At 39.0% G+C, this 14,722-nt stretch overlaps 1 protein-coding gene across 14 annotated transcripts; it reads left to right on the plus strand.

Annotated features, from left to right (window-relative positions):
* Nucleotides 1-2,449: 2,449 nt before the first annotated feature.
* On the plus strand, nucleotides 2,450-9,851 carry LOC103643412 (katanin p80 WD40 repeat-containing subunit B1 homolog). Of its 14 annotated transcripts, none has more exons than XR_004855495.1 (18): nucleotides 2,450-2,713; nucleotides 3,822-3,952; nucleotides 4,052-4,169; nucleotides 4,275-4,501; nucleotides 4,686-4,788; nucleotides 4,950-5,020; nucleotides 5,884-5,907; nucleotides 6,056-6,130; nucleotides 6,215-6,358; nucleotides 6,438-6,561; nucleotides 6,652-7,590; nucleotides 7,672-7,727; nucleotides 7,817-7,942; nucleotides 8,047-8,134; nucleotides 8,202-8,314; nucleotides 9,073-9,189; nucleotides 9,286-9,354; nucleotides 9,460-9,851. XR_004855495.1 is itself a non-coding variant. In XM_008666584.4 (18 exons), the coding sequence occupies exons 1-18, from the start codon at nucleotides 2,667-2,669 to the stop codon at nucleotides 9,536-9,538; spliced, it is 2,661 nt and encodes an 886-aa protein (XP_008664806.1). In that variant the 5' UTR covers nucleotides 2,453-2,666; the 3' UTR covers nucleotides 9,539-9,851. The 14 variants fall into 14 exon arrangements, 5 of the variants coding, with proteins under 5 accessions (XP_008664806.1, XP_008664807.1, XP_008664808.1 ...); XR_004855492.1 differs by having other exon boundaries at nucleotides 2,453-2,713; nucleotides 4,029-4,169; XR_560995.4 differs by having other exon boundaries at nucleotides 2,453-2,713; nucleotides 4,029-4,169; nucleotides 8,060-8,134; nucleotides 8,240-8,314.
* The last annotated feature ends 4,871 nt before the right edge of the window (nucleotides 9,852-14,722 follow it).

Here is a 14,722-nt window from a genome sequence, read left to right on the forward strand (position 1 = left end):
AGCATCAGTCGGACGACGTCGTGGTCCGTCCATCGCGTGCTTCCGTAGCTCCTTATTTTGTTGATAAGGGTCTTAAGCCGGTTGTATGTTTGAGTTGGCTCCTCGCCCCTTATCATCGCGAACCGTCCAAGCTCGCCCTCCACCAACTCCATCTTGGTGAGCAAGGTGACGCCTCATGTGAAATCTTGAGGGTGTCCCAGATCTGCTTGGCGTTATCCAAGCCGCTCACTTTGTGGTATTCATCCCTGCACAATGAAGCTAGAAGAACAGTAGTAGCTTGTGCATTCTTATGAATTTGCTCATTAATTAACATAGGACTATCCGAACTGTCAAAGTGCATTCCACTCTCTACAATCTCCCATATACTAGGATGGAGAGAGAACAAGTGACTACACATTTTGTGACTCCAAAATCCGTAGTCCTCTCCATCAAAATGAGGAGGTTTACCAAGTGGAATAGATAATAAATGAGCATTTGTACTTTGAGGAATACAAGAGTAATCAAAAGAAAAGTTCGAATTGACCGGTTTCCTTCTCTCGTAGTCGTTGTGGTCGTCGACCTTTTGGGAGGAAGTAGACTCATCGCTGTCGTCGTAGTAGACAATCTCCTTGATGCGCCTCGTCTTCTTTTTCTTCCCATCTTTCCGTTTATGGCCCGAGCCCGAGTCGGTAGGCTTGTCATCCTTCGGCTCGTTGACGAAAGATTCCTTCTCTTTATCGTTGATCACGATACCCTTCCCCTTAGGATCCATCTCTTCGGGCGGTTAGTCCCTTTGTGAAGAGAACGGCTCTGATACCAATTGAGAGCACCTAGAGGGGGGTGAATAGGTGATCCTGTGAAACTTGAAAACTTAAGCCACAAAACTTGATTAATCGTTAGCACAATAATTGCCAAGTGGCTAAAGAGGAATCCTCAACAAAACACAATAACCAACAAGGATCAATCACAGAGATGACACAGTGGTTATCCCGTGGTTCGGCCAAGACCAACGCTTGCCTACTCCACGTTGTGGCGTCCCAACAGACGAGGGTTGCAATCAACCCCTCTCAAGTGGTCCAAAGACCCACTTGAATACCACGGTGTTTTGCTTGCTTTTTCTCAATCCCGTTTGCGAGGAATCTCCACAACTTGGAGCCTCTCGCCCTTACACTTGAAATTCACAAAGAACACGGAGCAAGGGAGGGATTAGCAACGCACACAAGACACAAGAATCAGAGTGTCAACACGCACACAAGTCGCAACAAGAGCTCGCAACACAACTCAATGAGTTCACAACTCCACTAGAGCTCTATATGCTATCACAATGAAACGAATGCGCGAAATCGATGTCTTGGTGCTTAGGAATGTTGTAGGAATACTTGGTGTACTCCTCCATGCGCCTAGGGGTCCCTTTTATAGCCCCAAGGCAGCTAGGAGCCGTTGAGAGCAATCTAGGAAGGCTGACCTTGCCTTCTGTCGACTGGCGCACCGGACAGTCCGGTGCACACCGGACACTGTCCGGTGCTCGATTTCTTTCCATAACTGGCGCAGCCGACCGTTGGCAGACAGAGAGCCGTTGGCGCACCGGACATGTCCGGTGCCCCCTTCTAGCCGTTGGCTCGACCACGTGTCCCGCGCAGATCGCGCGGCCGACCGTTGGCCCTGCCGACCGTTGGCTCACCGGACAGTCCGGTGCACACCGGACAGTCCGGTGAATTATAGCCGTACGTCGCCGGTGAATTCCCGAGAGCGGCCACTTCGCTCAAGCCAGCCTGGTGCACCGGTGCTCCCAGACTCAGCAGAGTCTTGGCTGCTCGAGCCAAGACAATTCCAATTCGATTTTTCCTGTTTCCAGCACTTAGACACCATATATTAGTCCATAAACAATATACTAAGTCTCAGAAACATACCTTTATCCTTGATTTGTACTTTGTCCACCATTTTACACTTAAGCACTTGTGTTGGACACTAAATCACCAAAATACTTAGAAATGGCCCAAGGGCACATTTCCCTTTCACCAGTTCGTCATCCTCGCCACCGTCGGAGTAGCTTTTGTGCCGGCCTACCTTTAATTCTTTTCGCAAACACACACCTGTCTTTTTTGTTTAAGCAAGAGCGTATGATGGTGCGTGCTTGATGACTAACGATGTACTAGTGAATTTCTTCTGGCATGTGTGAAACGTGCTCTCCATGATGAGATCATGCAAATCGTGGCATATATCGAAGTCTGCATGATACTAATGCTTGCAATGTAGTGGTGAAACAATTAGATTAAAATAACAAAATTTATGTATGGCTAGGATCATAAATTGATTAAAAAATATTTTTTCTCATAATAGTATAACACATATTTTGTATATAATTTATCGTAGTATATTGGTATTATATATTCCCGTTGCAACGCATCTGCGCGAAGCTAGTAAGAAAAAAAACTATAACAAAAATATATATGATAAAAAAAACTAAAAAAATGGCGTGAGAAACAAGAGGCCGGGAGCGACGCCGGAAGCCAGGACTCGCTGTGCAGTGCTTCCTTCCTCAACGTTCCTTCTCCCTTCACCATCCCACTCCACCTAACAATTGGGAGAAGTTTTAGCCCAGCTAAGCGGCTGTGGATGGGAGGATCCTAAGAGCACCCTGGAAATCCAAAACCATCTCGTCTCCGCAGCGGGAGCCCAGGCTTCGTATGACAGCGGCCATTGCCGATGGCCACTACGCGCGCCTACAAGCTTCGTATCCCGTGAATTGCTGGTTTGGGGATTTTGAATTTGAACTTGAAGTCGGATTGCTCTTGACTGCTTTGTTTGAACTGGTGCAGTTAAGTTGGGCTGGGTTGGGGTTGATTCACCCGCGATGATCGAATTCGATTCCAGGGCTTTGCGATTGAGTGTAGTGCAGCGCAGGAGTTGCGTTCCCACCAAGGAACGTATTCAGGACCATCCGAATTGTCTTGCTACTTGGGTTGGTGGGCATAGAATGAAATTTTAGTGCTGCAAAGTTTCAGACCTGAAATATTACAGCTTCCTGCCTCAAATCAACCTAATCTGGTGGTCTGGATTAACTTGAGACAGGAGACTACTGTTGTTTTCCAGGAATCGTGACTTCTGTTCTCTGTAGCTTATCATTTGCTTGGTAGGTTGTATCAATTGCTGTTAATAGGGCCACACTGTAGTTAGGGAGATCTATACAAGTTGCTCAATCCTCAATTACATACGTGTCGATTCTTTTGTCTGAGAACTTCTACTTCACGCTAGGTAGTTTGTTTCATAGAGAATGTAGCTGCTGGTATCATGGATAGTGCAGCTGCTGGTATGAACTTAGTGCTATGCCGAAAATTGGTATCATTTCGATCATTGCAATGATGAACAAGCATGCTCAAGTGCTATTGTTGCTGTCTGGTTGGAGGTCTTTGTTTTGTAAATTTAACCTTCTTTTTTACTCTGGCATGTGTGGTTCTTTCGGTAATTGATTGATTAACATGTTTGTGCTATTTAAACACTCTATTTCCTCTTAATGAAAAACATGCTATGGCACGGTCGCGAAAAAAATGAATTATGAAAGAATGAATTAAGAAAGAAACTCTAAACATGCTGGTAAAATGAATTGATATGTGCAATTGAGTAATTGTACTCTGGATTTTCAGTCAATATTTTTCATTGTGGAAATGCGTGTCTAGATCCTTCTGGAAAAAATGAATTATGAAAGAAACTTTAAACATGCTGGGTTCATGGTAGTCGAAAACATTTTGTTATATCTTTGGATATCATGCTGAGATAAGACTTTAATTCTCTTGTTGTTGCATGCAACCTTCAATATATCTTGTCTCCTTGACAATGACCAGAGGAGTTTGTCGCGCACACTTTGAATGTCAATTGTGCCAAGTTTGGGAGGCGAGCATCAAGGATCCTCATCACTGGTGGGGAGGATTTGAAGGTCAATCTTTGGGCTATAGGGAAACCCGGTGCCCTCCTGGTAATTTCCTATCCCGACGGTTTATGTGTAATGTCAATATGTCATTCTTGCTCTTTTTTGGCAACATCTACTTCAGGTGTTTTTCATTGTACATTGCAGAGTCTATCAGGCTTTACAAGTCCAGTTGAGTCAGTAAGCTTTGACTCTTCTGAAGTTACGATAGGTGCTGGTGCAGCAAGTGGAACGATAAAAATATGGAATATTGAGGAGGCGAAAGGTATTAACCAGTGTTGGTACTCAACAGTCAGTGCATTGAAAACATGAACTGCAACTATGTCTTGCAATAATCTCAGTTTCTATTGACAATTTGCACAATGTGCAGTTGTTCGAACTTTCACTGGACACAGATCAAGCTGTGCATCTCTTGATTTCCATCCTTTTGGAGAATTCTTAGCCACTGGGTCTTCAGATACAAACATGAAAATATGGGATACTCGAAAGAAGAGATGCATCCACACATACAAGGGTCATACCCAACGAATTAATGTGCTTAAATTTACTCCTGATGGCCGATGGATTGTTTCTGGTGGGGCTGATAACTCAGTGATGGTAAAATTTTGAGCATGTCCGTTTAATCGTAATGCAAAGTATTCGAAGATCATAGAACCCAAAAATTAAGGCATCTTACAAATTACAGCATGGTTGTTGAGATAGACAATCTCGTAATACCATGATATAAAATTTTACCTCATATTTCCTGATCATTAAAATTTTGTTTAAAATATCTTGCTAGGTCTGGGATTTGACGGCTGGAAAACTCATGCATGATTTTTGTCTTCATGAAGGTCCAGTCAACTGCTTAGATGTTCACCCCTATGAGTTTTTATTGGCTACAGGTAAATTTAGGCCCTATATACTCACACAGGATGTTGATTTACTAAAATAAGATTTCTATTATTTTTATTGAGGACCTATTACTCCCTCATGCTTCTTATTTGTACATCACCTGTAGATCTAAGTAACATATTCCATATTGTCCTTTTCAAAACCTTTGCAGGTTCAGTTGATAAGACTGTTAAATTTTGGGACCTTGAAACTTTTGAGTTGATCGGTTCTTCTGGACCCGAGGTACCATATCTATTTATAACGACTCACAAAATTAATTGTTCATATCCCCAGTTGAAGCTATTCTATGTTCAAAATCTGAATTAATATAGCCCTTGAAGGTTATATAGTGATCTGGAAAAAGCTATTTTTGAGAATGCTACAGTTTTAAAAAGTTGTATTTAAGCAATAGAATTTGGTCACATGCTTGAATTAATAATAATAATGGCAGCGAATTCGAGGTCTCTGACGAGCACGACGGATGCATACTGCACACGTGTGTTCGCGAGAAACTGGCGAACTGCAAGTTAGATCAGAATTTGGAAGTTTTGTCTCAGCTTCAGGCAAAAAAACAAAATAACCCAAATGGGGCATCGATGGGGACGGTTGACATGTGTGGGGACGGTGAACAACTTGGCGAAGTCGAGCATGGCGAGGACGGGGGCGGACGTGACGGCGACCTTGAGCGCTGTGAATGTCGCGGTCGTCGCGTCGTCCCAGGATAAGCCCTCCTTGAGTAGGGCCGTCAGTGGTGCAGCGATCGCCCCATTGTTGTGGACGAACTTGCGGTAGTGAAATAGCTATTGTTAAACATGTATAACATAATAATTTGTTTGTGAAATAAGTTGTTAAGTTTGAGGTTTTTTGTAAAATAGGTACATCAGTGTGCAGTTTTTTGACTCTTCTGTAGACTATTGGCACTCTAAAGTCTAAAATAGATATATTGGTATGCACCTTTTGTCACTTTTCTTTAGACTGTTGCAAACCAGATAGTGGCACGTATACCTGCTGTATTTCAATTTGATGAAGAATCTATTGTTACTGTCCATTCTCTATATAGGTTTTCTTTTCCTAGGATATAATTAACCTTTTCTTGCTTAATGCAGAACAACCGAGAATACTTTGAGCTGGTACGGATTCTATCATTAATTTCTTCAAATCATCATATTTCTCAAATTTTTGTGTGGAAATGGATGACATGCTTTCTGTAAACAAAGCACATGATCTGTAATCAGATAAACCAATTGCTTATTGTTGGTAAATGTCCTCAATTTTCAGGCTAGTGCAATCCGTTCTATGAAGTTCAACAGTGATGGTAAAACAATTTTTTGTGGATTGCATGAAAGCTTAAAGGTACATATCCAACTGATTTATCAATATCCTCATTTCATTCTTCTGGAAATAATAGTGAAACAAAGGTCATCTTTTTGCTTGTAGGCTCTTTCCTGGGAACCCACCATATGTCATGATGTGATTGATGTAGGCTGGTCCACATTAGCAGATCTAACTGTTGACGAAGGGAAACTTCTTGGCTGCTCATATAACCAAAATTGTGTCGGTGTGTGGGTTGTGGATTTGATGGTATGATGTGTTATGCATCATTTACTATGATATGTATTGAGTTGTTTCTTTCTGACATGGTACTTACATAAAATTTCAGAGAAATGAGCCTTATGTTGATAGTAGTGCTGGATCACACTTAAATGGAAGTATAAATAGGCCAATTCAATCAGATGATAGCATGTCATCAGTGTTTGGGAGGCTATCGATTTCCAGAAGCCCAGGTACTGAAAGCAGGAAACATTTTTCTTATGAGATCTCATTGTTATCTCTGCACTCTAAAACCAGATATGTTTTTGTACTTTTTGAAACAGCCAATGAAATTGGATCGGATACTCTGCTTGGATGCTCAATGTCTGGTTCAAAAGAAAGTCCTGTCTCAACTTCTGCATCAATGAGGGGATTGTCAAAGCCACCTGGAAAAGGGGACCTCCGGCTCTCAAGATCTATTTCTACACCTCTTCTTTCTCCTAGAGTTAGATTGAACCCAAATTTCATTGACAGACAGAAGAATCAGGCAGCTACTGCTGTACCATTACCAGAACCAATAGTCCGCTTTAAAGCGAATCTCTCTTCAGATGCTGGAATGTTGTCTCGCAAGTCACATGCATCAGCAGCTCCCATGTATAGATCAAGGTCCAATAGTTCTCGGTATGGTATTATGGAATCATCTTCCATACCTGTTCTGGCCTTGAGGCATAGCTCTAGAAAGGATGCTGGTCCCGTTCACAGTGAAGCTGCCACAGGTGAGTTAGCAGATATTGAGCCTCAAAATATAGAAAAGGAAGGTTTAGTTGCCAATCATGGCAAAGAAGATGGCAAGTTGGTACCTGTAATTGCTTCAAGGAGCTCAAAGATAGTCGAAGAAGTTGGCTATAGAAGAATCACCAATGATGTAGGATGTAAGAGAGTAACCCTAGAAAGTGGTTTGAGAGTTAATTCAGATATGGACTATAGAAGCAGAGCTCCAGAAAGCCACGAGGTGCAGCAGCTTATACATCTGTCAGAACCTGCTGGTTTACATGGGAAATTTATAAGAGAATCTTCAGGTGCTGGGGACAATAACTGTTCTGGTTCAATATGCACTGAGAGTGCTGAGTTTAATGAAGTTGATATCTGGTACAGGGTATCTGGTTTTGATAAATGGAACCCTGCTGCTGCAAGGAATCCAGAATTTGCCAGCATCCACAGAAATGAAGTGATTGGAATAAGACAGTTGATGGAGTCAAGTGGAAAGTATGTTGTTGACGATCGTAAGTGATCTAACAATTTGATATTGCTCTATTGGTTTCAGCCTTCTTCAGAATTATCACGAAGCTCTTTTGTTGGAACAGGACCTTCCTCTTCTAATTACGATAACATCCAGTATGTGACAACACTATACAGCTCGGTATGTGTACTTCCAAGATTGTGTCATTTTGGCACTAAAAGTATTTTTACATGGAACCTATTACGCATCTTGTATTACTGTTTCTGTAGAGGCTGCATCCTTCACTTTCTGGAAAACTTAGTGCATCTGCAAGTTATGAAGATGATATTTCTGGTCTAGTGGAAAACCATCAAGAATTCATTCATGTAATGAAATCTCGACTAACAAAACTAGAGGTATTAAGGGTCCAAAATAAGATCATCCATTGAGTTTTGTTCAAGAATCCATTTGGTGTTGTGGGACACAATTTGTTATATTATTGAGTAATTGTAGTCACTAGGTGATATCTGCAGGTGGTTTACCGTTGCTGGCAAAGAAATGATATAAAAGGATCTATTGATGCTACATGGAGAATGTTGGATTTTGCTGTATGTACTCTACTACTTTCTTGTAGTTGCACCAATTACAATTTCTGAATATTCTCTACTCTTGTAGGTCACTAATGATATTGTTAATGCTCTAATGGAGAATAGGAACTGTATCACATTAGATGTTTGCGCTTCTCTCTTACGTCTTACCACCAGTCTTCTTGAAAGCACATATGACAGGTCATTTCTCATATTTCCTATTAATTTATCAATATTGAAATTGTGAGATCATTTAAATTTGACCTTGCTATTGAACATGGCTGATTATTTTGATTAAAAGCTGACTTAATGCCCTTTTGGAGAGTTGGAACTCGCAATGGGAATTGAATCTGATTATAATGCCCCTTTCTTGAAAAAGAGATGGAATTCTGAATACGCAGATATGAAATATTGTTCATGGTCCAGACTATGGTCAAATTGTAGCACTAGCCGGCCTTTGTATTCAAGGCTATGACACGTACAGATTTGAGTATGCAGACTATAGGCTAGCACAAGCTGGTCATTCTATTCAAGGAATCAAGGCTAAGCCACATAAAAAAAAGAATCTTATGACACAGCAAATTACTGCATCACTAAAACCGCATTTGCACGACTGCACTTTTTCTTAATTCACTTGAGTCATGGGCTCCATGTTTCCACTTCTATGGATCGCAATCAAACAGTTTAGTGACCATGTATCGATGTCTTGCTTTACCTATTCCCAAAAAGGAAGTCCCAATGGTATACCCTCGGCTTCCTTCGCTGATGGTAGCACTAGTAGCCTCATCAATCAGAAGATTTTCTACTGTGCAATATTTAACTGCCCTTCCACTGTTTTAAGTTACTTTTCACATTTTGTATATGGTGCTACACTGCTGCTACTACGAAAAATGACTGGCGGTGTACATTGCAACAGTAACTGTTTTGTCAAAAGTGTGTGTTGACACTTTCCAACGCAGGCATATGAGCATTGCCTTGAGGATGATTCTCAGTTTCGTGAAGAGCTTTGGTCCCACAATTTCTTCAGCCTTGTTGGCTATACCACCTGTTGGGGTAGACCTTGAAGCAGAGCAGAGGTGTTTTTTTCTTTTCATCTCACTGAAATTGTAATGGATTCTCCTTCCTGCCTCATGCATACAACGGACTTGCTTCACGAGCGCGTATCTTGCTAGGATGGAGTGGTGCAATCTATGTTTCCAAGAACTGAAGAATGTGAGCGTCAGCCTCAAGTTTCTGACAAGGTAAACTTCAATGGCTCTAACCTCTTAAGTATCCCGTGAAACCTCATAGCATTGTTCAGTTCAATGAACTGAACTAATTGATGTCTCTCGGCATTTCCTTTGCAGGCGGCAAGGCGAGGTTGGGAGATTAGCTCAGGAGCTCAGCCTTTTTCTTCAGGATCTCTTTCAATTGTCAAGCGTGTAAACAGTGACCATACCACGACGTGCAAAATATTCACGCACTCAATTTCCTTTGGTCATAACAGATATAGCGACATATAGTAGGATTTACCTCTAGAAAGAAAGAAATATACAGAAACTATAGGGTGAAGCTTACAGGGTATTTTCTCCGAGCTAGTTTGGGAGCATCATTTTTTTCATAGAATTCCTATTTTTCTAAGGTCTCGTTTGTTTCCTTTCATTTTAAGGAATTAGAATCTTACTAATATAATATGCTATTTTTTTTAGAATATGACATTTCACTACTTTTCAAAGTTATCATATAAGCTTATCTTAAATTCATGGGGTGAGAGATGAAAATTGATTTTATAAATTTATGTTATTTTTTGATGTATAACTTATATCATACTCTTCTATTTGCTTTGCTATAATATAAATATAATATATAACTATCTCTCTCATATGATTTAGGATAATATATAAATACATTACATATATAAATATATGATCTTAATTAGTTTTGTCTAAATTATAATTATTAAAATGAAATTCAATTCCAATGAAACAAACGAGGTTTAAGGGAAGTTCGGTTTAAGGGAAAATGAACTGATTTCCCTTGGGAAAATAAAAATTCCTTAGGAAAATGGTGTTTCCAAACTAGCCCTTAAGGGTTAGTTTGGGAGCTCTATTTTTCTAAGGGCTAGATTGGAAACTTTATTTTCTCAAGGTATTTATGTTTTTCCAAGGGAAAATAAACTAAATTCCCTTACGAGGTGTTTGGATTCCTTCATTTTAGAGGAATTGGAATTCACTCAATAAAGTAACTTAGTTTGGAATTTGACATTCCACCATTTTCCAAAGTTCAGATATAAAACTATCTCAAATTCATAGGGTGGAGGATGAGAAATAATTTTATACATTAGTAGAATTTGTTTCCACTCTGTAACTTATATGACACTCTTTGTCTCACTCCTCTATAATAAAAATGTAGCATATAAATATCTCCAACATCTTCCTAACAATAGTATACAAATATATTTTGCATAAAAAACGAATTAGCTTAATTGATATATACCTAAATTACTATTATTAGAATGGAATTCAATTCCAATGATCCAAATGGGGCGTTAGGGGAAAATGAACTAAATTCCCTTGGAAAATAAGGTTCCTAAACTAGCTCTAAGGGATTTCTATTTTTAATGGAAAATAAACTAATTTCCCTTGAACAAATGAAATTTTTTTGAAAAATATAGTTCTGAATTAGCCCTAAAGATATATAGAGAATTCAGATGTTCTATATTTTTACCATGCGTGTGCACGCCCTCTTTTTACGCTTGTGTACCTAATGACAAATGTACATGCATAAGTGCCATTTATTTGAACCTTTTTATATTGGAAATTTTGAAATTTGTTAGTGTCATTTACTCCCTCATTTTTTTGGATTAACTGAGCAATTGTGTGCTCTACTGTCGACTAGGGATGGATTCGAATGTCTGGAGATTCGAATTGTATTCGAATAAAGTGCTAATAGGGATATTCATATTCGATTTTAATATGGATGTTAAATAGACATCCGAATTCGATTTTTCTCTATCCGGTTTAAGATTCGTATTCGACAACATTCGACAAAACCATAAAATATCTGATACTATTCCTATCCGAAAGGAAAAAAATTCGATAAAATCAATTTAAACTTACTTTTATTACTAATTACTAATGCAAGTGATTTTAAAATTTAAATAATGTACTAAAAACTGATGTACACCATTTAAAATGTTAAAAATATTTATATCATAAATAAATGATTGTGTTAATCTTAAATTACCAGTGGTGTACAATGATAAATTTTAATTAATATTAAAAGTCTAATTTTGAATACATTAGATTATTGGAGTTTTTAGAGTCCAAAATACAAATATACTTAATATACAAAAAGATTATATTTAGAGTCTAGCATATAAATACACCAAATATAAATATTTATTTAAAAATATGATATTCAACTAAGTTTCAACTAAATAATGTATATATGTACTATTGTTCATAATTTGCTTGTAATATGATTTTTATCAACTATAAATCCATCGATAAAACAAATTAATACTTGTCATGATGTTATGTTCTAAATCAAGTAAGAATCCGAACGTGAATCCGAATGTGAATCCAAATTCAAATTATCCATTTTGTATTCATATTCGATAGTATTTGTATTCAAATCCAAATTAAAATATAGTAAATAGTGACATTCGGATTCGTTTCCATGTACTATCCGAATCCATCGCGACAATACCATCCACGTGCAGTTTTTCTTTCCTTCTGCATGTGAAAATTTGGTTTCCCCGTGTAGAGGCACATTCAAATTGAGTTAACATTAAATGTGTCGCGTACAGAACTAGTTTGTGCAGAAATACCCCTGTAGTGATAGCAATTTATGCTGAAAGCATAATTACTCTACTCTTAGGCTCTTAAGGCTTGTTTGAAAATCCCATTTTTTCAAAGGATTTCCATTTTTTTCAAGGAAAATTAGTTTATTTTTCCTTGAAAAATAGGAGTTGTTTGGAAAAATAGAGTTCCTAAACTAGCCCTTATGTGCAAAAAAATGTATAGGTGTTTCCTGAAGCTCGTGTAGACGTAAATACGTAATGTATAAAGTACAGCCAGCCCGTGGGCTGTGGTCCGTAATTAGCAACCCGTAGGCGGATCGGATCATACGGTGTGAAGCAGTAATGAGCACGCGAAAAAATTATATATAAATACTTCATAGTGCATACATTACTCGTTAACGCAAGACATCACATTTTTTATTATTACATATATTGAGTAGGACACTACTCAATAGATTCATCACACACAAATACATATACGAAATCAACCATGAAAGCAACTTCAGAAGTCACCCTCGCTCGCATTATTTAATGGGCTATTTAAATCCATACCATTAGTTTTTCCACCCTCTATTTAATTGGTGCCAATATAGGGAGCCGGATCCGTAATTTGTTTATTACCTTGATCGTTGAGGACGTAGGTGATATAAACAGTTACAGGCGGGTCTTGGCCTGTAACTGGAGATACTGTTGTACATTCTTCTGTACTGGCTGGTTGGCCATCTTGTATTTCACATATCTCATTTACATCAGACCGCTCTACACAGATAGTGTCAACTGCCTCTTCAATTTCAGATCCAATCAGTTCGGGCCACTCAACCTTCCCCGGAACAGCCATGATCACGTACTACCCTTAGCTTTTCTCTCTTCTGAAATTGTTGTAGTACCAATAGTAATCAATGATATAATCAATAGAGACATAACATGTTGTTTAGAACTATTGCTATCATACTTTAAAAATATAAGAAGATGTCTTAATCTAATGCACTACGTACCAACCAAGCAGCAGCAGTGTACTGGAATATTAAAAAGAAGATTTTTGAAAGCAATAAGCAACAAAGAAATACATGACAACCTTTGGAGAATAAGAAGAAGAAGAACGCAGTAGCCTATGTCGATGATAGTGCTCTATGTATATGTGTGTATATATACACACACGTATCTCGGCTCTTCTCGGTGAAAACAATGTAAGTCTTTTGTCCACCGTTAACTAGGGAACATCGTCATAATGCCCTTTTTTTGCTGTCCAAAACCATAGTTGTCCACCATAACAAAGCATGCATGTAATCTATTTCCTTTGACTAAGTAAACTTAGTCAAACTTAGTAAACATCGTCCACCCTTGTTCGCATTGAGACAGCTAGCTGAATCCTCCTAAGGGCATGTACAACTCAGATACGACTGCACGGTACTCCAAGTATAAGACACAGCTAAAACACAACATAATACAGTGGTCGTGTCTAAAACGTGTGTCTTACCATATTCATTGTACCAATCAGAGCATTCAATAAATTAAAGTGACCAATCAGCTAGCCTCCTGTCTCGAACATAGAGCTAATACACTGTGTCTTCGTCAAGATACATGTCTTGAGTTTTTTTACATTCACCCCCCTAAACACACTCTAAGACACAACTTAAGACACTCATTGTACATGCCCTAATAGTTTACACATCCCGTGACTCATCAAGCCGTGCACATGTAATCACAAACATGTACATGTATACATGATCTAGGATTATGTATGTGATAATAAATAAGCAGTAGCACGATTCACCAGAGGATCCATCTTGTCGACCTGGAGGCCGGCAACCGGCCGACGGCGCCGCTGGTGCCGGGAGGCTCGTTACGGTCAGACAAGGGCGACCCAGCGCAGCGCACGAACCACCACCACCACCAAGGCAGTAGAGCCTGTTTGCTATGCTGGCTCGGGCGCCACAGCGCGCCACACCCCGGTCGCCGCGGTTGTGGCGCTCAAATCGGCCGCCGCAGGTGTGGCGTGCTGCGGCGCCTACGGCGTCTGTCCAAACAAGCCTGTAATTCAAGTCTGTTACTTGATAATCCTCGGGCCTCTGCCTCCGTGCCGCCGCGGCTGCTGCTGCCGGTTCCTCTGCTGCTAATTCAAGTCTGTTACTTGATAATGACGTGTTAAAGCCAAACCTTTGTTTAATTAGTAGTAGTTGTTTAGTAAAATAATTTATTCTGTTAATTAAGCTGGTATATTAAAGAGGATGACATATAAAGAATGAATTTTAGGAGGCGTTGCTGAAGACAATAAAGATATAGATGATGAAATCTTTTGAAGCGTACTGTAAATGACATAGAAATATTCTAAATTGCATGTTTCAGTTTTTTTTTAAAAAAACTGTTGTTAAAAAAATATATTGTCAATCAAATGGTTAGAATTAGCAATAGAGCAGCAGAATATCAGCCAAATAGTTAGGATCAAAAGCTATTTTTTAAAGAATCAGCTTACTTTAATTTTCATTAGCAGCTTGGATCATGTTTTTGATTTATATTTTCTAAATTTGTGGAAATAAAGAAAAAGTTGTATGGATCTAATTGGTTAAGCTGTAAGCTATTTTTTTCAACTATAGTTAAATTCTATAATAAAAATAAATTTTAAAAAATATAAGTACGTGTCAAGTATTTAAATCCTGATAGATAAATTCTATGACAAGAAATCCAACCAGGTGATCCATGCTTAAATAAGCTCAATTTGCAGGAATATGTTTCCTCTGCGCCGATATCCTGGAAGGAGGTGCTTATACATCCACATTTTCCTCATTAGATCTTTTTCTTTGTTACATACATTCAACTCTTCAAGT

The sequence above is a fragment of the Zea mays genome, chromosome 1 (assembly GCF_902167145.1).
Source record: "Zea mays cultivar B73 chromosome 1, Zm-B73-REFERENCE-NAM-5.0, whole genome shotgun sequence".
NCBI classification, from domain to species: Eukaryota; Viridiplantae; Streptophyta; class Magnoliopsida; order Poales; family Poaceae; genus Zea; species Zea mays.

Coding starts and splice junctions, on each gene's coding strand:
- LOC103643412 (XM_008666584.4), top strand. CDS start 2,667: ATGACAGCGGCCATTGCCGATGGCCACTACGCGCGCCTACAAGCTTC. Junction 5,908..6,055: donor ACCGAGAATACTTTGAGCTG/GTACGGATTCTA, acceptor CTCAATTTTCAG/GCTAGTGCAATCCGTTCTAT. Junction 7,943..8,059: donor CTCGACTAACAAAACTAGAG/GTATTAAGGGTC, acceptor TGATATCTGCAG/GTGGTTTACCGTTGCTGGCA.